At 38.9% G+C, this 23,332-nt stretch overlaps 1 protein-coding gene across 1 annotated transcript in view; it reads left to right on the top strand.

Moving 5' to 3' along the window:
• Positions 1-984: 984 nt before the first annotated feature.
• The window catches only part of DSC3 (desmocollin 3), a 50,416-nt gene continuing 28,068 nt past the window's right edge, over positions 985-23,332 (top strand). Inside the window, exons 1-7 of the mRNA XM_010828992.1 lie at positions 985-1,146; positions 7,744-7,828; positions 9,677-9,876; positions 11,256-11,375; positions 15,606-15,761; positions 17,212-17,356; positions 20,377-20,543. Coding sequence (XP_010827294.1) covers positions 985-1,146; positions 7,744-7,828; positions 9,677-9,876; positions 11,256-11,375; positions 15,606-15,761; positions 17,212-17,356; positions 20,377-20,543 — 1,035 coding nt within the window. The remainder of the gene's footprint in view (positions 1,147-7,743; positions 7,829-9,676; positions 9,877-11,255; positions 11,376-15,605; positions 15,762-17,211; positions 17,357-20,376; positions 20,544-23,332) is intronic.

The following is a 23,332-nucleotide window of genomic DNA, read 5'->3' as shown; positions in this document are numbered from 1 at the left end:
CAGGGGGTGATGGTGGATAGGCTGTGGTCCTGCTGGGGGACCGATGCGGGCGAAGACGACCGAAAGGGGACGTCCGCGCCTCTGCTCAATCTTGCCGGGCACGGACGAGCCAACTTCGGGCTCGGTGCGATGAGGAGAAGAAACGCGTCCTAGCGAGATGCACCTGGACCTAGGTTTTTATTTGGGACTTATTCGATTGTTTGAACAGGGGTTGGGCTCTGGCTTCGCTGAGCTCCCTTTTGCGCCGCCGCGAGTGGTCCGGGGTTGGGGTTCGCGCTCCTTTCTTGGCTCCTAGTGATGGTGGTGGGGGTGGGTTTGGGTAAAGAGGGAAGAAGAGTGTTTGGTTAGGTTTCTGAGGATCCCTGAGTGAGTTACAGGGCGTTACTGGTGGCTCAGACGGATAAAGAATCTGCCTGCAATGCAGGAGACCCGGGAATCTATCCCGGGGTCGGGAAAATCCCCTGGAAAAGGCAATGGCAACCCACTCCAGCATTCTTGCCTGGAGAATTCCATGGACAGAGGAGCCTTGTGGGCTACAGTCCATGGTGTTTGTTGCAAAGAATCGGACATGGAGTGAGTTACTCCGGGGTCCCTTGGGATGGGGACATTGGTGGGTGAAGGGGTTGGAGCGATGTCCCTGGGTCCCGGGGTTGAGTTATCCCTGAAAAGCGGCTTCCAGGTTTTGCCTCGTTCGCGGCTATTCAGTAACTCACCAGAGTGGTCCACCTCCGTGAGCCACCCGACCGGGGGCAGAGTGTACCTGGGGCGTCAGAGGGTGGACGGCTGAATTAGGGCTGGAGGTTGGGGTTCGGTGGTGTGATGGGGGAGTGGGGTGCGGTGGGGCAGAGCAGATAGAATCAGACTGAGAGGAATGTTGGGGTAGGAGTGTGGGGTTGGGTGGTACTTTGTCCGGGTCCAAGGAGGATTGCACAAGCCTAGAGCCCAGCCTGTGGTCTTTTGTGCTTGAGATACCTGAGATCCAAGATGAGATTCACCCGGAGAGGAAGTTTGGGACAATTCTCGAACTCGGGAGACACAAAGCAGAAAGTGGGGAACCCTGACGGTGTGATCCCGCTGAGCGGCGTTCTAGGCGTGTTCTGGAAAGGAGCCTCGGACCCTCGCCTTCCCCGCGCGTGCGTTCGGGTGGTGAGAGGGACCAGCCTGGCTGGAGAGCCGGTCGATTCAGATTAGTTGGATTCTTACTGCTCTTCTGCCCCCAAGCAGGGCGAGTGGGTGCAAGCTTCGTCCTCTGTTTGAATCATCGAGTTATGAATAAAGGATTGGTAGCTATGATCTAAGATATATTTATGGACAAAGCATCGCATAAATGGGCAGGTCGATCTGCCTGGCAGCTATTCCCAAAAAAATGAGCTGATGACATGACTTTACACATGAGAACTGCTCTCAGAATGTGTTCTTTTCTGATATATTTCAAAGCGTTTCCAGCTAATCTGTTTAAAAGCATGAATTTAGTGTTCTGTGGTTTCTCTGAGAAAGGAATTTGGGAACGGAGAGAAGAAACTGTGGAGGTGCTGAGTTCCCAAGATTTCCCATGTATTCGCTGGAGGGGAGGGCGTGGAATTGGAGGAACTGTCTGGGTGGCAGGGGGTGGTGGATCTGGTGTTGGGGTTTGGCAAGGCAAGAAGGTGCCTGTATATCTAAATAGAGATAACATCAACTTTAGTATACGATTTTCTTGTTTGGGATTATTTTTTAAAATAATTTCCTAAAGATTAGATTAAATGGTATCTTGGCTCCGCTGACCAGGGATGAAGCCCACACCGGCTGCATTGGAAGAAGAGTCTTAACCACTGGACCACCAGGGAAATCCTGAGAATTCTTGTTGACCATCTTATGTCTGTATTTCCTTTGACTCCTAAGACCTCTCCACTTTTCAGTTTAATATTTAAGGGCATAGCATTTTGGAAACGCAATTTTCATTTTATGGAACCCTTAATGGCGCTCTCAAAGACAATCCCTTGTTTAAAGTGAGAACTCTTCAAAGCAGGTCTTTAACACATGAACGGAAACTTTTGACATGTTCACTTTCCCATGCAACCGCCCCATAGCTTGTGGGATCTACCCTTTTTCACTTTTCTCATCTGAATCTGCATCCCTGTCCCACTCTTCTAGCCTCAGTATACTTTGTGTGTACTCTAAACTGCTACTTAATGCGCTCTGTGGCTCAGTCATGTCCGACTCTTAGATCCCAGGAACTGGAGCCCACCAGGCTTCTCTGTCCATGGGGATTCTCCAGGCAAGAATACTGGAGTGGGTTGCCTTGCCCTTCTCCAGGGGATCTTCCCAACCCAGGGATTGAACCCAGGTCCCCTGCATTGCAGATAGATTCTTTACCTTCTGAGCCACCATGGAAGGCCCTAGACAGCTACAATTAACTGCAAATCCTAATCATGTTTCCTTACACATATACAAAGAAAGGGAGGGGGGAGGGAAGAAAGGAGAGGGAGAATTTAGAAAAGAACCATGTCAGATCTTCCTATTACTACTGAAAGAACTGAGTGTCTCTTAAAATGTTTCTCTTTTTAATGCAACACAAATTGTTGGGAATGGTGAAAACTAATTCGCATTAGCTCAGTTGCTCAGATGTCTTGTCCTCTATTATAAGTAATGAGATCCTTTTACATGTGTATTTAATATTGTTTGCCATATCAAATCCACTTTGGGAATTACATTTTCTATTCTGTATTATAAATGGTATGTACTTGGACATGGTCAATCTATCATTTGCTAAAAGGGCTCTTCAAAAGGAATTAAAATAGCATTTTCCTTTATAATATACTTCCCCCCTTGAAGTATGTGGAATTCTACCTGCAACCTGTGTTGACAACCTATGTGTGCTGTGTCTTTTCCCAGAATTTATAGCATTAAATAATGAGAATAATATGACTCCTTTCCCAGACTTTTTGGTTATTGCTGTTCTTGATAACAGTTGACATATTCACCTTTTTAAGATAAAAGTGAGTATAATACTTTCTATTATCTTTTGCATTGGTGGGAAAAAAAAGCTTAGGACAAATAAAGGAGGAGAACTAGCTTATTTCTAAACTGTGTGCTTAGGAAGTCAGAGTTATATTTATTTACATCAGTGCATCTTCATTTACCTTCTTCAAAGAAGGTTATTGTTATTGGTGTTCATACTGAGATACAGCTATATTCTACTGCACTTTCTGAGTCACTAAATATGTGTAAGCCATGCACATTTTTTGGTCCTGTTGTAATCCCTGTGACAGTTGCTATGCCATATATGGTATCTCTGGTGACCTGTGGCTAATTATACTTCCCATTTAGGGTCCCATCTTATGGAGTTTGGATAGAAAGAAATTTAGTAGACTCATCAAAGCATTGAGAATATAGAAAGGTAAATCTTAACAATTCAAGGTGGTAAGAGTTTGAAAGGTAAGATTTCTCTCTTGGAGACAGCTAGCGTCCACAGGAGAAATGATGGATTGAAAATTCTGTGATCTTTATGCTCAAGGAGATATCCTTTATTTTCAGATATTCTATAAACTCCTATTCTTTGGCTTCTTTTTCCTCTGTTGAGAACGGTGTCATTTTAGAAAGTGTACCTCATGCATTCACTCTAAAATTGAGCAATAGTATAAAAATGAAATACTGGGAGGTACACCGTTAGTTTTCTTTCTCTCTTGGCATTAGACAGTTCCTTGAGGATTTGATGATTTGTATGATAAGCTTTCTATAATATGATTAATTAAATTTGGACAGTACTGTGGAATGAAACAAAGCAATTCATTTCCCCCAAACTAGCATAGACAATACTTTATATTATCATTTTTAAAAAAAAAAACTTAATTTGTTACATTTTAATTTGAAGTTGCTTACAACTCTAGGTTCTTTCAATCAGATATTTAAAGTTGTTCTAGAGGGTTCCTCATTAAAAGGAATTCTTTTATAACTCAGTCAATCCAGAATTCATTAATATGAACACATTTTTTTTTTTTGTATCTTGTATTTTTCATTGGGCAGTCACCAGTTATTCTTAAAATACCTTTAAAAGTTTGTCATCTAATGGTGGTTTTATTTTTTTCTACTTTATTTTCAGTAATATATCCAAGTCTCACTAACATAGCATTACATTTCTTTATATTTCAGGAAACATAGCATAACTGAAGTTTATATGTGAATATCATCCTTCACAATATCCATCCCTTATATTAGGGCATCCCTGATAGCTCAGATGGTAAAAAAATCTGCCTGCAATACAGGAAACCCCAGTTGGATTCCTGGGTCGGGAAGATCCCCTGGAGAGGGGATAGGCTACCCACTCCAGTATTCTTCGGTTTCCCTTGTGGCTTAGCTGGTAAAGAATCCACCTGCAATGCAGGAGACCTGCGTTTGATCCCTGGATTGGGAAGATACCCTGGAGAAGGGAAAGGCTATCAACTCCAGTATTCTGGCCTGGAGAATTCCATGGACTGTATAGTCCATGGGGTTGAGAGTCGAACACAACTAAGAGACTTTCACTCACTGTCTCCCCAGAAATCCAATTCATGCCATAATTTCAACCACTCTCCAGCTACTGCTGACTCCCCGATTTGTATATCTGGCCTTGAGTTGCCCTTAAGTATAGGTCTATCTACCCAGCTGTCTTCTGGACCTTTCTCCTTAGATTTCCCATGTGTGTCTGTGTGCTCAGTCATATAAGACTCTTTGTGATCCTTTGGACTGTAGCCCACCAGGCTCCTCTATCCACGGGATTCTCTAGGCAAGAATACTGGAGTGGGTTGCCGTTTCCTCTAGGGGGAATCTTCCTGACCCAGGGATCAAACCTGCATCTCCTGAGTCTCCAGCACTACAGGTGAATTCTTTACCACTGAGCCATCAGGGAAGCCACTCAGCTTCCACTAGATTTCCCACAAGAATATAAAATTTAATATACGCCAGGCAAAACTAATTTTTTTCACTGTTCTTGCCAACCTTGCCGGTATTCTCTCCTCAAGGAAGTGCTCTCTTCCTGTATTAGTTGGTGATACTTCTGTCTGCTCATTTACTTTATCTATTCTATATTATAAATGGTACGTACTTGGATATGGTTAATATATGATTTGCTAAAAGGGCTCGTAGAAAGGAATTAAAATAGCATTTTCCTTTATAGCATTCTTTTCACCTTAAATTAATTGTATATCATTTCCAGTGATGTTTATTATACAGAGACAAAGACGAATGACCTTGCTGCTATATATTCAGCATGGATAAATTACACAACATAATTCATGCAAAGAAATCAAGTTGCTTACAATTAGCGTATGACTATATATATGTAAAGCTTAAAATTGATAAAATGAACCAGTCTTCTTTAGGGGTACATACACATGGGATACAATTAAGCAGAAATGGGGAAGTAAATGATTTACCAAGAAAAAAAATCATCCGTTAGAGCTTACTTGAATATGGAGAGGTCCCTCCATCAGGGAGGAAAATGCAACTGGGGAGAGTTAAATAGGAACTTTGAAAATAATAGTAATGTTTTATTTCTAAAACTTTATAACTTTAAGGCAAACTATAGCTTTAAGGCAAGTGCCCTAGTGTTCCTTTTATTTTTTATTAAAATACAAGTGTAGTTAGTATATATCTTAAGAGGGACAGTTTTTTAAAAAATGAAACGAACAATATAGAGGATTAACAAAACCAAACACTATTATTTGAAAGTACAGACAAACCTGCTACCATTGCACAAGTGAAAAATAGAAAAGGCATAAATAAAACAATATTACGAATAAAAACAGACACATTTATGGAGAGGATAGAAGTCTTAAAAAATAAATAATAATATTTATATATTATTCTAGTTAATGTGAAAAAAGACAAAAACTAGGCAATTTTCTACAAGGTACAAATTGCCAACATTTGAGGAGGTGTACAAATTCTAAATAGACTTATAAAGACACTGAATTAGAAGCCAATGTCTCCACTTACACACACCCTTATATCAAGCCTAGACCTGTGTGATGAATTCTTCCATAAATATATGGAACAGATAACCTCTACCTTTTATAAATTGTTTCAAAGAATAGGAAAAAAAACTGGAACTCTCCTTAACTCATTTTATGAAAATGGTATGAAGAAAAAGTAGAAGTCTGATCTCTCTTATGATCATGTATTTTAAATATTAAAATAAATAGCAGCAAACCAGACCAATAATGTATTTTTTTAAACATAAAGGCCTGTTTATGGAATTTCAGTTCTATTTCATTCATCTATATGTTTATCCTTATGCTAGGACCACTCTACCTTGATTATTGTATTTTTGTAGTAAGTTTTGAAATTGGGAAAATTTTCAACTTTGTTCTTTTTCAAGTTAATTTGGGTCTTACAGTGCCCTGCATTTTCTCAAGGATTGATTTTCAATTTCTGCAAAAAAAAAAAAAAAAAAAAAAAAAAGGGATTTTGATAGGGAGTACCTTGAATCTGCCAGATGACTTTTGGGAATATGTGTTTTGACCTATGAAGATGGGTTTTCCATTGTAAATGAAATTGTTTGCTTGCTTTCGGTTTCAGATTCTTTTCACTGCTAGTGGACAGAAATGCAATCAGTTTTTGTATGTTAACCTTGTATTCTGCAACCTTGCTGAAACCATGTATTATTTTTGATAGTCTTTTAGTGGATTCCTTGGGATTTTCTATGTGTAATACAAGATCATATTATTTGAAAATAGAAACTATTTTGCTTCTTCTTTCCCAATCTAGATGCCTTTTACTGTGTGTGTGTGTGTGTGTGTGTGTGTGTGTGTGTATGTGTGTGTGTGTGTGTCTCTGTGTGTGTGTGTTTGTGTGTGTGTAACTGCCCTGGCTAGAAGCTAGAAGCGCCAGTACGGGTTAAATAGAAGTGGTGAGAGCAGGCATCATTGTCTTGTTCCTTCTGTCAGAGGAAAGCATTCAGTCTTTCTCTGTTAATCATGATGTTTTTCTTAGATGCTCTTTATCTTCCTAGTTTGTTGGAAAATTTTAATTGTAAATCAGTGTTGGATTTTGTCAATTGCTTGCACCTATTGAGATGATCATATGGCTTTGTTCTTAATTCTTTAAAAAAAAAAAACCCGAGACAGCAAAAGAGACACTGATGTATAGAACAGTCTTATGGACTCTGTGGGAGAGGGAGAGGGTGGGAAGATTTGGGAGAATGGCAATGAAACATGTAAAATATCATGTAGGAAACGAGTTGCCAGTCCAGGTTCGATGCACGATGCTGGATGCTTGGGGCTGGTGCACTGGGACGGCCCAGAGGGATGGTATGGGGAGGGAGGAGGGAGGAGGGTTTTGGATGGGGAACACATGTATACCTGTGGCGGATTCATTTTGATATTTGGCAAAACTAATACAATTATGTAAAGTTTAAAAATAAAATAAAATTAGAAAAAAAAAAAACACCCTACTTTACTGAGGTGAAATGGACACACAAAAAGCCATGCATATCAAAGCACACCACTTGATGAGCTTGGTGATAAGTATGTAGCTGCAAGATCATCAGGCTCTATGCCATAAGCATATCCATTACCTCCAAGTTTTCCCTTGCCTTCTTCACTTATTGTTATTATTTTGGTAAGAACACTTAAGTTTTATCCTCTTAGCAAAAATTTTAGTATACAATATTGTTAACTGTAGGCACTATGCTATACAGTAGATCTCTAGGACTTATTTATTTTGCATATCTAAAACTTTGTTCTCTATTCTATACTGTATTAATGTGACCATTTTTTTCCTTAGGTCTTCAGTTTTGCTTGTGAAGCCTGCAAAAAGGAGATATTTAATATACCTTCCAAACTAGAGGCAGACAAAATGATTGGAAGAGGTGAGCACTTTCAAATCAATGTTTTTAAAACAGAAATGTAATTTACTTATGCTGGAAAGAGCATACTATCCAATGTTTGCTTTTGGAATTAGCCTGAATGTATATATGCTGCTGCTGCTGCTGCTAAGTCGCTTCAGTTGTGTCTGACTCTGTGCGACCCCATAGACTGCAGCCCATCAGGCTCCCCTGTCCCTGGGATTCTCTAGGCAAGAACACTAAAGTGGGTTGCCATTTCCTTCTCTAATGCATGAAAGTGAAAAGTGAAAGGGAAGTTGCTCAGTTGTATCCACTCTTAGCGACCCCATGGACTGTGGCCCACCAGGCTCCTCCATCCATAGGATTTTCCAGGCAAGAGTGCTGGAGTGGGGTGCCATTGCCTTCTCCGAATGTACATATAATTAGATATAATTCAAGATATGTTAAAATATATGTTCTGTTCTTTATAACTCTATAGAATTCTGTCATTGATTCTAAGGCAAATGTTCTAATCCATGCTTTTGTAGTCATTTATGTTTTAACAGTAAAAATTATGTAAATAATTATATGTAGAATGTAGCCCTTTCATTACTCCAGGATCCCAAGCATTTGAGAGACATAGGTAAAGAGCTCAGAGAGTCAGAGCAGAATTTTTATCAATGCTATGGCTGCGGTGGGAAATATAACACGGTGTGCTGTTCCTTTCAAAATTGGGTTTAATCAGTCATTTGCCCAATGAGAAGTTGGGGAACCTCAAACTTTCCCAACACCCAGGCAGCTCTGTTCAAATGGAATTTCTCCATGGTACAGGGAATATTGGAGGAAAATATCATGATTTTGTTGAGAGATACAGCTTGTCCCAGAGATACCAAATTTACTTTTTCAAAAAGTGTCCCATTCCTGGGAAGGAAGAAAAGAAAGGATGTAAAGAAAGGTCAGGGATGTTCCTCTAGGGAAATGGACCAGAGGTTATCACTCTGGTAAAAATGTGAACAGAAGGGAAATATATCATCACTTTTAAAGATGTTTAGTTTTCTTTTTTTTTTTTTTTGACTTAACGTTTCCCTCTGTGACAGATTTGAATTAAAGTGAAAACACTACACATGGGTAACATATGAATTCTTTGAGAGGATATTACTTAGGTGGGTATTAGGCTATCAGTTTGGTTTCTGTAAAGGCAGATAAGTGGAAGAATGGGATGCATTTGATACTTTTAGATATAATATTGAAACACTGGTATGAGACTTGTATTTTATAACTTTGCACTTGGGAAGATTCCCAGGGAGAGAAGAATTTCAGAATTTCAAAAGGAAGCCCCAGAAAGAAAGGAACAGCAAAGAGAACTGTGGTCCCCAGGGGAGTTAGTGAGGTTGGGGTGGGGCAAGAAGAATTTAAAGATTTTTCTTATTTGACTATTTGCCAAACTCATATACTCTGTCACTCTTTGGGTTCATGTGTATAATTTCTGGCTGAAGACAGGTGTGTCTTAGAAGACTTACTATATTGTTAAGAAAAACTTCTGTTTGTTTATCCAGGTGTGTGTGGGGGTGTGTAGTTCAGCTTTGTCCTGATTGCAACATGCATCTGTCTTCAATAGGAAGATCATTTTCATAAGCCTTTTAGGAGAATATAAAAGTTTTAAGTACCTTTTTAAAACAAATTTGCAATCCAGAATTATCATTTTTAACAGAAGAAGAATGATCACTTTTAAAAAATACATGTAAAGAGGCTGGCTAAGATATTTGCTAAATGCAGACTGATTGGTTCATTTCATTCCACTTCAGGGTTTTAAAGAAGATTGTATACATTATTAGAACATTTTCCCCCCCTTCTTCTCATGTGTTTCTTACTTTTGAAAATTCTTACTTGCAGTTAATTTGAAAGAGTGCCTTGGGTCTGTAGACCGCATCCAGTCCAGTGATCCTGATTTCAGAGTTCTAGAAGATGGGTCAGTATACACAGCCCACGCTGTTGTGTTGTCTGATGAGAAAAGATCTTTCACCATACGGCTCTCTGACACAAAGAAACGGACACAGAAAGAGATTCTTGTGCTCCTGGAATATCAGAAGAAGGTATTCAAAGTCCATTGATATTTTCAGGCGTGTTTTTCTTCTCATTTAAATGCTCTCATTAAAAATTGCAAAGAAAAGGATAAATAAGATTTATTTTCCTCTTCTTTTTTTCCCCTTTCTGTTTGCTTTTCCTTCCTCCCTGTCTCCTTTTCTCCCTCCTCTTCCCCTCTCGACATTGATTAGACGTTGACTTTGGATCTGGCTTTATTAGATCTAATGGCACCTCTCTGTGAAGGCTTCTTCCATCTCCAAAGTCTACTTGCTTTTGCCTGCCTGTGTCAGTGTGGTAATCCCTCTGTTGTAGCATTGGTAATTTTTCATTAGTGCAAACAACCTATCCACAGTTGCTTAAGGACATGAGTCAGTCCCTTTTGTTACCTCTGTTACTACTGCTCAGTTACCCCTGACCCAGAGTCAATAGGTGTATTTTAAATTAAGGCTGAGTGCAGTAGTTCCCAGTGAATAAGGGGCTGATTTCAAGTGCCACAGTCATTCTGATGTTAAAATAGGATGGAAATCCTGTAGTATGTATGTGTCTGAATGGTATTAGCCATCACCCAGTGATTATTCACTGTAGTTCTAGATTCTACATCAAGAGGAAGGCCGTAGTGAATTACAACTAATCAGTGTGAAGTGTATTATATTAATGAAAAAGTCACTTAATAAATTTCTGCTTAGCACTTTAATAATTGCTTAATATATCGTTAAGTAATTCTCAGGAAATACCGCATCTTCCTTACTATACCATGAAATGAAATGGAAATCACTAAAAACTCCAATAGAACTTTCAACAATGATGGGAATGTTCTATAATCTGCACTGTGTGATATGGTCACCCAACATTAATTAATTAATGACTCCTGACAGTTATCATGTGACTAGTGTAACTGAAGGATGGAATATATGTTTTACTTAATTCTAATTAACTTAAATGGTCACATGTGGCTTGTGGCTTCCTTATTGGACAGTGGAGTTAGAGTGTTCAGGCAACGAAGAAAATGCATGATCTCACTCTGGTTCACCTGGGATATGAGGTTTTAGCAGAAAGAACAAGAGCTGTCTATAGCTTGTTAGAAAGAGGATGCATTCTCTGTTTCATTTTGGGACAGAACAGAAAGAACTGAAAGTACAGTGATGATTTTCCTAATCTGAAAGTTTGGTCAGGATTAATATAGAAATGTATACAAAGTGAAATTCTTTGGTTCATGAAGCCTTTAAAGTCTGGTTACATTTTTTTAACCTAATTCAGAGAAGACCATATTATCTGGTCTTTAGGTTCAGCATTGACATACTGGAGACTGGTCCATCTACTGTTTTACAATGAAGTAGGCTGTGATGCTTTTTGTTTAAAATTTTTATTTGTTTTTCTCTCGATTCAGGTATTGAGGAAAAGACACACTAAAGAAACTGTTCTCAGGCGTTCCAAAAGGAGATGGGCGCCTATTCCCTGCTCGATGCAGGAGAATTCCCTGGGACCTTTCCCCTTGTTCCTTCAACAGGTAGGTTTTCCGTTCCTTCTGACTGGGATTGCTTTAGTTCCAAGAGTCTGTTTTGTTCAGGTTTTAATAATTCTTTAAACATTTAAAAATCAACAGATTTGAAGATATTCATGAAGAGTAAAATCACTAAAAAATTAATAATGAGAAAAACTAGAACATCACGAAAAACTAATAATTATAATATAGTACAGACTCTATAGCCATTGCTGCTGCTGCTGCTAAGTCGCTTCAGTCGTGTCCGACTCTGTGCGACCCCATAGACGTTAGCCTACCAGGCTCCCTCATCCCTGGGATTCTCCAGGCAAGAACACTGGAGTGGGTTGCCATTTCCTTCTCCAATGCATGAAAGTGAAAAGGGAAAGTGAAGTCGCTCAGTCGTGTCTGACTCTTAGCGACCCCATGGACTGCAGCCTACCAGGCTCCTCCGCCCATGGGATTTTCCAGGCAAGAGTACTGGAGTGGGGTGCCATTGCCTTCTCCCCTATAGCCATTAAATGATCTTTATTAGTTAATTCATTCATTTAGCAGCTGGCTATTGAGCACCTATTCTGTCCTGTTGAAAGAACTGCTCTAAGTACTTAAGCTAGAAATACATTTAGTCATTTGGGCTTCCCAGGTGGTGCTAGAAGTAAAGAAACTGCCTGCCAATGCAGGAGAGTTAAGAGATATGGGTTTGATCCTTGGGTTGGGAAGATCCCTTGGAGAAGGGCTTGACAACCCATTCTAGTATTCTTGCCTGGAGAATCCCATGGACAGAGGAGCCTGGTGGGCTACAGTCCATAGGGCAACATAGAACTGGACACACCTGAAGTGACTTAGCATGGCATGGCCTTTGCCCTCATGACCTTCCCTGGTGGCTCAGACAGTAAAGTATCAGTCTGCAGTGTAGGAGACGTGGGTTTGATCCGTGGGTCAGGGAGATCCCTTGGAGAAGGGAATGGCTACCTACTCCAGTATCCTTGCCTGGAGAATCCCATGGACAGAGGAGCCTGGAGGGCTACAGTTCATGGGGTCATAAAGAGTTGTATATGACTGAGTGACTAAAACTTGCTCTCATGTAGTTTATTAATCTAGTGAGGAAGATAGAAGTAGGCAAATGATTGTAACATTAAGTGATAAGCGCTGAGATGGGAATGGATTGGAGAATTCATGGAGTGAGTACCATGTCCTGAGATGACAAGTGGTAAAAAACAAAAAGAAGACTTAGGGGGAGGCAACTAAGCCCAGTGCTGAAGGATGGGAGAGTGTCATGCAGGTAAACTGTTGCAGAAGGAGAAAGAGGGACAGAGGTGAAACCAAGCATGGTTCCTCATAGGAGCTCTCAAAAGCTTAGCCTTCCTGTGTATGATGGGAGTGGAACAGGGAGACGGGGCAGAAAGGCAGATAGGGTCCAGCTGGAACCGGCCATTTGTGCTCTGCTGGGTAGTTTAACTTCTTCCGAAAAACAAGTCTTTTTAAAGCAGGGTCAGATTTACTTTTCATAAATGAAAATAATAAGTATGCAATGAAAATAATGACTGAGGCGGAGCTATGGAATGGAGCTTGTGTTTTTCCTTTAAATTTCCATTACTCCGGTCAATGTTTAATGCGAATGGTTCCCCCTGGGTCCTACTTATTTACGATTTTAACCATGCTTCCGGTGTCTTTCTCGCTTATAGGAAACTCTACCCAGTGCCGTCCCTTTGTTTCTTCTTTTAGGTAATTGTACTTTAAGCACTGATGAGGCCTATTAAGAAATTGATTTCTGATTACCAAAGTTATACTGATCAGAGGTAAACACGGCCTTAGTACTGTTAAACTGGTCACCACCTCTCAGTCCTTACTTCCTTGATGTGTATGTCCATTTGACTTAGCCGACCTCTCCTTTTCTTCATCCGGGACAACATTCGCCCAGTTTTCCACCTTCTTTGCTGGCCACCCCTTCTTAGTATGTCTTGATGGTTCATCCTCACTCCCACTTCCCCCTATTCCCCACCAGTCCAACCCCTCAGTCTTAAACTTTGGAGAGCTCATCTATGAACCTTGTCTCGTGTTTATTTATATTCATGTTCTCGGTGATCTCATCCAGCTTCATTGCTTTAAGTACTTTTTATACACTGGAAACTTAAAACTTCATTATCTCTAGCCCAAAATGCCTAATTAAGATTTCCACCTGGATGTTAAGTAGACACGTCAAACCTCACATACAAAAATCAAACATTTGGATTTTCTTATAAAAAATGTCCTCCCATCTCAATTAATGGCGGCTCCATCCTTTCAGTTGTTACCACAGTAGAGTCTGTTTGGTAAGGTTTTATGTGGAGAGCATACTTCTCGTTAAGGAATTAATAGATAGGAATTTGCTGCGTTCGTGCCGAGTCGCTTCAGTTGTGTCCCACTCTGTGACCCGTGGACTGTGGCCAGCTAGGCTCCTCTGTCCATGGGATTTTCCAGGCAAGAATACTGGAGTGGGTTGCCATGTCCTTCTCCAGATGAAATAGATGTTCAGCCCCTATTTACCATATCTACCATTCTTTACAATTAAAATTGTAATTCCTTTATTATTATAGGATAAGAATCTAGCTGCGTTTTACTAAGATCTTAAATTATAGGGGATAAAGTATGACAGAGATTTAGTCATTTCATGTCAAAGTGTGATCCCGTACAGAGATTCTAATTTGAGAAATCGCCGGGGACCCAGGCTTCTTCCTTTTTAAGCTTGGCCATCCTCTCAGGTTCAAGACACTCATCCTTGTGTCCAAATGACGGAACGCACATCTCCACTTTTCTAGAGCACAGTCTGAATCTCACCTGTGTTGGGTTGGCCAAAAGTTCATTTGAGGTTTTCCATGAGATGTTACGGAAAACCCTAACAAACGTTTTTGGCCAGCCCAATACTATTTTTTTTGCTAAATCCCATTGATCCCTTTTTGCATGATCATACCTAATTGCAAGGGAGATACAAAAATCTTTCTTCTGGACCATCTTATGTTCAGCTGTAAGTTCTAACATTAAGGAAGATGGGCAGAATAGACATCGGGGAATACTAGCTTCCTGTGACTTGGTGACATCCCTGACTTCAGTCTTCACACCACACAGCCAATCCATCATCAAATCCTGCTGGCTGCATCGTCAAATTCGATCCAGAATCTAACTGCTTTTCACAACTGCTGCTGCTGCCATGCTAGTCTAACAAACAATTCTCTCTCCTGAATTCTTACAGTAACTTTTTTTTAAGCAGTAACTTTTAAATGGCCTTCCTGTTTCTTCCCTTACTTCTCACTCAAGTCTAATCTTAACAGAACAGCAAGAATTAGCCTTCTAAAATATAAATTGGTGGCAAAACCAATACAATATTGTAAAGTTAAATAAAGTAAAATAAAAAAAATAAAATATAAATTGGATATTGTTGTTTAGTCGCTTGGTCATGTCCGACTCTGTGAGACGCCATGGACTGTCACCTTGCAGCGTTCTCTGCCCATGAGATGAGATTTCCCAGAATACTGGAGTGGGTTGCCATTTTCTTCTCCAGGGAATCTTCCTGACCCAGGGATGGAACTCACATCTCCTGCATTGGCAGGGGGATTCTTTACCACTGAGCTACCAGAACTCCAGAAATTGGGTATTACTATTATCTAAATTCTCCAGTGGCTCTCAGTCTGACTCCAAGAAGAAGCCAACATCCTTGGAATCTCTTTTATGCCATTGCCCTGTTACTGCATTCATCTACGACTTTCTTTTCCCTTAGTCCTCTCTACTCCAAACACAATGCCTTCCTTGAACACTCCAGACGTAGCCCTGGTCTGATCACTTTGCACTTCCTGTTTCCTCTGCCAGGAAGAGTCTTCTCTGTTTATTGTCATTCTTTTCAGTTTTGTTAATTCATCTCCCTAAGAAACATTCCAATTGACGTTCCTTTCATCAGGATATGAGAGTTCCTGTTTGCCTCATCCCTGCCCACAATGGGTAGTATTGTTTTTTTCTACCTTTGCCAAAATCCTATGCCTTTTTGTTTTCAATTAGGTTTTCTTTGGTTACTTTTTATGTTGAACATTGTCTTCATTAAATTTGGGAGCTTTTAAAAAATCTTTTGCCAAATTATCATAGTTTGTTACCATTTTGCAGGTTGATGAAGTGAAAAAGGTGATTATTCTTAAAATAATCTCTTTAATAAACAATGTAAACATGTAAGTTGTATTTAAAAAACAGCATTTTAATGAAAAATTTTTTACTTATGTTTTTTCCTTTTAGGTTCAATCTGATGCTGCACAGAACTATACCATCTTCTATTCAATAAGTGGGCGTGGAGTTGACAAGGAACCTTTAAATTTGTTTTTCATAGAAAGAGACACTGGAAATCTGTATTGTACCCAGCCTGTGGATCGTGAAGAATATGACGTTTTTGATGTAGGAGCTTTATCAATACACATGACTTTTAAGTGATTAAACTATGTTTCTTCTGATACTCCATCTACTCTTTCCTGTCTTCTGCACTGTCTTTTTTGAGGGCATCTTAAAGATGAAGGAAATAGATTGTATAATATTTTGGAATGCTTGGTCTGCTCTTTATCTCAACTTCTGTTAGGTAAACCTAAAGTGAAGCCAAGAAATTTAATTGCATTTGGATGTAAATTCCAGCAAATTTCCAAAAGTTGGTTTTGTTTCTGAGGTTTTCCTTCTGTCTCTGGTCATGGTCCTTTCTCCTCTCTCTAGGACATGGCCACAGTTGATTGGAAGAGTTGTCTTCCAATGTCCCTCTTTTGCTCCTTTTTTTTTTTTCCCCCTTTCTTTCTTGGTCTTTCTTCAGCATGTATGACTATCTGATGATATCTGAGAACTACATAATGTAGCAAAAGTGGGAGATCAAGCCCAAACAAGGCACAATAAGTCAGTATACTGATAAGGATGCTGCTGCTGCTGCAGCTAAGTCGCTTCAGTCTTGTCCGACTCTGTGCGACTCCATAGACAGAAGCCCACCAGGCTCCCCCGTCCCTGGGATTCTCCAGGCAAGAACACTGGAGTGGGATGCCATTTCCTTACATCAATGGGGAATAAGTCACTTAATTTTCAGTGTAATAATTCAGACAATTTTCAGCATGATATAATAAATGCTCTGGGGTTATGTAATTATTCCTGTGGTTCAGGGGAGCTGATTCTCCATAGAAAAGAGGGCTTCTCTTCCTAAAAGAAAAAGGAAGAGATGCTGGGTAAGTAAAACATGACTGATGGTCACCACGTGACACTTTGCTTTTGGCTGGAAAATTTTCAACTCAGTGTTATAATAACATGCTGAAGAGAAATATGTTCTATTTGATTTTACACTGCTTTTGGTTAACCAGTAATGCAGAAGTAAATGTAGCGGTTTTATGAGAAAACCTCTTACAAATATGTGATCTATGAGGTAAAATAATAAAGGGGCTTAGTAGTGACAAAATTTGGTAATTTTTGCTTTATTTAGATGATGTAGTTCGGATTTTTCCCACTGCAGTGAAGTGACTTGTTTCTCCCTATTTATGATTTTATGATTATGGGGACAATAAAGACTATAATCCACCCTGCTATATTCACATTTAATTCCTTAGTCTAATGGCCTGAGTATTCTCTGACACTCTGTATTCTGACCTAGGTTTTATTTGAAGTGTAGCCACTTCTACCAAACACTGAATACTTTGAACTATAATATTAATAGTTATAGTCTTTCTACCTTCAATGCTCTGATAACTAAAGAAGTATTAAATTTTTGGAAAGATTTATTACTGAAAAGATTTGCAGAGAAGGTATTAGATAAAGCATAGAATTCTTTCTTGCTGGAATCTTTCAAAATGGACTGTTCAGTTTGGTTTTCACTGTTTTACAGCTGATTGCCTACGCGTCAACTGCAGACGGATATTCAGCAGACTTCCCTCTCCCACTGCCCATCAGAGTGGAGGACGAAAATGACAACCATCCTATTTTCACAGAAGCAGTTTATAATTTTGAAGTTCCGGAAAGCAGTAGAGTTGGTGAGACAACACTGAAGAGCAAAATATGCTGTATTAAATGTTTATATGCACTGTTTGAGAGATTGAGTTTTTACTCAATGCCAGATCATTGTGAGATGACATTGGGCTCATTGGATACATATAATGCCATCAGATTCAATCAATGTGTAGTTTACAAGGTATTATAGGAGTTTGATATTATAGGCTTCCTAGGTGGCTCAGTGGTACCAAATCCACCTGCCAAGCAGAAGATGTAAGTTTGACCCCTGGGTCAGGAAGATGCCCTGGAGAAGGAAACAGCACCCCATTCCAGGATTCTTACCAGGAAAGTCTCATAGACAGAGAGCCACGGGATTGCAAAAGAGTTGGAAATGACAGCGACTAAACAACAGCAACATAGGAGTTTGTGGTGTTGCTGGTATACCAATGAGTTATAAAGGCAGATAACAGTTATTCAAGCTTTGTACCATATTTTGCTTTTATACTTCATTTCATTTTATTATTATGTGGGTTTATCATTATCCCCAGCTCCAAGGGAGGATATGCAGTGTAGACTCTAATAAAACTAAAATCAGTGTAGATATTTTAATTAGGTTTTATGTAGGAAGGTGTTGAATGGCATCCACTGAGTATACAATTTATTTAATAAATAAATCTTATTTATCTTTTCTCTTTAAAATACTGTTTTACTACTCCCAATTTAGAGTGAATACTGAAATAACTTTAAAGAAACTTGCATCGCATGTTCTCCATCCTAAACGCTTGCTCTCACATGAGGAAAAACCGTAGTGTTTCACTTTAGTTCGCCCTTAAATGTGGCATTCTTGATGTCTTCTAGACTTGAAATGTGAAAAATTGTTCGTGTATTTGTTGTTGCTTGGTTGTGTTCAACTCTGCGATTCTTTGGACTGTAGCCCGCCAAGCTCCTCTGTTCATGGGATTCCGCAGGCAAAAATACTGGAATGGGTTGCCATTTCCTCCTTGGGGATCTTCCCGACTCAGGGATCGAACCCACGTCTCCTGTGTCTCCTGCACTGCAGGCAGATTCCTTATTGTAGAGCCAGCAGAGAATTACCTCTTGCAATAAAGTTGAAAGGAAGTGAGCTGAACCATAAAGGGGACTTTACTAACTTGCTTATTAATGTTTCTAGTATAGTTATTTACATCTTCACTGGATTCTTACAGCTGCTCTTTCGTTTTACGTTTTGCTTTGATAATTTGGTGTCATAGATGTTAACCTTCTTAGTACTCACATGGTACAATTAAAAAAATGAAAATAGTTGGTTTGGAGTTTAGGAAGCCTAGTTTTTGATTCAGAATCTGTTATTATTTCACTGTGAGAACTCACTGAAGTTCCTTTGAGTTGTCTGATCTATAGAATGAGTTTAATTATGTTAGATGATTTAAAATGTTTTTAACCTCTCAAGTCTATGACTTTGTTACATTTTTCTATTTTCAAAGAGGGATGATTGATTTTAGATTCTTTCTCTAACATTCTCTATCTTTAGTAGTAACAGAGAAAAATTGAGGACAAACACTTTGATGCCCAGATTAACCCAGGATGCTTTAAGCATCTCACACCAGTAGGTTCAGACCAGTTAAAACTGTATTAGTCTAACAGTGTTCCTTGAATTTGTTTTACACACAGATGCTTTGGGCAAAGGATGCTCAGCTAATAGTGAAGTATAGCACTTGTGGAAAAGAATTTCCAAGTCAAGATTTTAGGACGATTTTATGCAATAAGTAAAGGTGTTCTATATCCAGAGAATTAAAATAGTGTTTATGTCTTCCTGTCAGTGAAATTGCAGAAAGAAAATTTATATCTTATAAAGCTTATAAATAGTATTTTATGAGAAGATCATTTATTTTCTTATAATAAGATTATTACTTCATGTCTTCATATTGATCCACTGCAAAAATCTTTTTGTTATAAATATGTATTTGGAAATTCTCTACAAATTTATATCTATATTTATATACATACTGGAGAAGGAAATGGCAACCCATTCCAGTATTCTTTCCTGGAGAATTCCATGGACAGAGGAGTCTGGCAGGCTACATATATATAGATATATATATATACACACACACATATGTATGTTTAAGCACAAATACATACACATATATAATGTTTAAAAATATAATGGCAAAATTATTTAAAATTAATACTTCCTTGCACTAATATTTTTATTTGCTTTTATATCCTCAAATATAAAATTTCAATGAATATATGTATATATGTATATTATTGTATGTGTCTATATATTATTCCTCAGGCCAGCCTCACATACAGGGCTAGGCAAAGTGGATCTATGTATTATAATTTCATGGGAACACTCTTCTTACACTTTAAAATGCCACATGTATGTCCTCTTTGATACCTGAAATCCTTTTCCAGAGCAATATTCTTACTTTCTTACTGATGAAAAATACCAGTAGCTCCAACTGAAGCAACAGATGACTTAAATTCTCCCTAAATAGTAAATAGTATGAAATAAGATTAAGTAGGGCTGGCAGCAATGGGGTTTGGATACTAATCTGGTGAAAGAATGAGGCAATTCAAGAATTAGCAAAAAGAAAATCATAGAAAGGAGAGACTGAGATGTGAAAGGTCAACATGATCATCTATCCAATTATATTCCAAGTCAGCCTCGATTAATTATTAATCAAAACTTTGATTTTTGAAAAATCTTATTTACTTTAGAGATATGGTTTATCTCTCCATATTTTGATATGTGGGAATATGTGTTGAAATTATTCTTGGATGCTATTTATATGTTTTTTAGTAAATTTACTTTCAAATAGTTTAAATTGTGGACAAAGTAAATCTTGATTCTTAGCATTAAAGTATTTCATGTTATAAATTTGAAGTCATCTTCACCAGTACTATGTAAGGATGGAATATTGCTGGTAAGAAATACAACTTAAATGAGGTTTCCACTATCAATGTTAGACTTTGAGAAGTGTAGCTACGCCTAAACATATTTTGCAGTTCTGGAAAGTAAAGACTCTTTTTTTTCTTAAAACAAACAAACATGTAGGTACTACAGTGGGAGTGGTTTGTGCCACGGACAGAGATGAACCAGACACGATGCACACACGCCTGAAGTACAGCATTTTGGAGCAGACACCACGATCACCTGGGCTGTTTTCTGTGCATCCCAGCACGGGTGTGATCACCACCGTCTCTCATTATTTGGACAGAGAGGTAACTTTCACAATCTACAGGTTTATTATTTTACTGGGGGTTGAACGCACCACCTCCAATTTACTATAATTTGCTATCCTATGGATTAGGCATGTGTGCACGCTCAGTCATGTCTGACTCTTTGTGACCCCATGGACTGTAGCCCACCAGGCTCCTCAGTCCATGGGATTTTCTAGGCAAGAATACTGGGGTGGGTAGCCATTTCCTACTCCAGGGGATCTTCCCGACCCAGGGATTGAACCTACAATCCCCCGTGTCTCCTGCATGGCAGGTGGATTCTTTACCACTGAGCTACCTGAAAAGCTGGTGGATTAAGAGTTTCTCATTTTATTTTACTTAGGCATAAGACAATAAGAATTCCTGGCTATATTATTAAGACTTATTATAATATGATTTCTATTTCCTTATATAAGAGAAACCATGAGAGAGAGAGAAGTAAAAATCAATTAGTATTCAGAAGGAGTGAGAAAAAAGATATTACTTATGAAAGTTGGTATTATTGAATATTGTTTTAGTTCTTGTGTATGACTAGTTGGTTCTAGCTCAGTATTCCAGCTCAGTTCTCATGTAGGACAATTAGTTTTGCTTGTTTCATGAGTATAAATTATACCTTGATCCCTATCCTGTTATTATAGATATGTACTTGAAGAAGGAAATGGCAACCCACTCCAATGTTCTTCCTGGACAGAGTAACCTGGCAAGCTACCGTCCATGGGGTTGCAAAGAGTCAGACACGACTTAATGACTAAACAACAACAGAAAAAAAAACAACTTTTAATCAGGAAAAGATTAGTTAAGATAAAGTAGATGGACTGTTAAAAATTTGCAGCACTATTTGGATGATATTAATAGTATATTGTTATGTGTATAGCACTTGATGCTCAAATTCTTTATGCATAATTTTAATTCATCTTGATAATTTCTTTGTTGGATTAGGTAGGGATTACATCCACTCTATGGAGGAGAAAGGTGACAGTCAGAAGGATGGATTGACTTGCCCTGGTCAAATTACTGCACTGTATTCTCTGATCTTTCATTGTTGCTCTTATGCATTTCATCAGCCCATATTTACTCCAGAGTCTTGCATTATTGATCAAAGCAGATCAATCGGTTTCACATGTACAAAGTAGCTTTATTAGAACACTTCAGTGGTACCTACTAAAACTAGAATAACATAAATGGAAGGATCAATATGACTGGGAGAGATATTAAAACACAAATCAATGGTATTTGATCCCAGAGCAAAAGGGAGGGATGGTGAGAACATATCAAAAAGAATAAAAAAATTACAAAGCTTTTATTTATTATTATTTTTATTTTTGTGGGATTGTGACTTTTTTTTTTTATATAACTGATGTAGTCTTTATTTAGTCTTCAATTTACAGGAAAGTCTGGTCCATTTCTCTCTAACAGTATCATCTGTCAATGTTCACTGCTAATAACTCAGAACAAGACACAAATTTACCCTTACCTAAACTATGGCAATGAGTTCCTAACTGGTCCCCTCTCATTCTTACCCCTTCAAATCCGGTTTGCTATAGAAAGGCAGAAATGATCTCTTATCTATGTCATTAAAGGTAAAATTGTGTTCCCAAACAATATCTCAAAGTCCTAACTTCCAGTACCTCAGAATGTGACCTTATTTGGAAATAGGGGAATTGCAGACATAATCAGTTAAGATGACTTGAGTCCTCATAAGCAGATGGCCTGGTTAAGATGATACACAGGAAAGATGCCTTGGGAAGATCAAGGCAGAGATTGGAGTTGTACTGTCACAGGCCATGCAAAGGCAGGGGATATCCAGAAATTCCTGGAGGAAGTATCTCCTGTAAAGGCTTTGGTGAGAGCTTTGCGTGGCCGACACCTCGATTCAGACTTCTAGCCTCTCAAACTTCTAGGGAATAAATTTCTGTTTATTATTATTATTTGTTTGCTTATCGCTGGCCGTGCTGAGGTCTCCGTTGCTGCCAATGGACTTTCTCTAGTTGCAGTGAGCAGGGGCCACTCTCAAGCTGTGGTGCACAGGTTTCTCACTGCAGTGGCTTCTCTTGTTGTAGAGCACACGCTCTAGGGCTCAAGGACTCAGTAGTTGCAGCTTCTGGCCTCTACAGCACAGGCTCAGTAATTGTGCTGCAGGCTTAGTTTCTCCACAGCATGTGGGATTTTCCGGGATCAGGAATTGAACCCGTGTCTCCTGCGTTGGCAGGTAGATCCTTTCATTGAGCCACCATGGAGGCCCAGACATTCTATGTGATAAAACACACAATGGTCATAACAAATGGGAATGTTTGAAAGGAATTATATGAATATATTTTTGTATCTGTGGGATGTGGTAATCAAGTAAAAACAAACATTTTTCCTAGTTTTTCAATATTGACAAATGAGACCTAGAGTAAATAAATAAATTAGGGTTACACAGCTTGTAAGATACAGATTTGGGATCAAACCCCAGATTTGCTCACTTGATCAAAAAAAATCGAATGGGATTTTGTGGGTAACAACCATGAAATGTATTATAGGGGACAATGCAGGAAGTAAAGAAATCAAAAAGGGAGATGAAGAAACTTCATTTAGAGGAGGGTCTCAGAGAGTTCCAGAGCCTTTGGAAGGAATAGTTTGGGATGGGAATGTTAGTTTCCACTGTAAAAGAAGGATGAGTAAAATAAAGACCAAAGAAGGGATAGAGGGAAATAGAAAATGATGAAAAATAAAAGAACAAAAGGAGTGGCTAAAGAAGAGTAAAATGAAGAGAAGGCAACAGAGGTAATTGTGTCACAAACCAGTGAGTC

The sequence above is a fragment of the Bison bison genome, unplaced genomic scaffold, assembly GCF_000754665.1.
Source record: "Bison bison bison isolate TAMUID 2011002044 unplaced genomic scaffold, Bison_UMD1.0 scf7180017864498, whole genome shotgun sequence".
Lineage (NCBI taxonomy): Eukaryota > Metazoa > Chordata > Mammalia > Artiodactyla > Bovidae > Bison > Bison bison.
The sequence above is the reverse complement of the archived record's forward strand: the minus strand, read 5'-3'. Positions and strand labels throughout refer to the sequence as shown.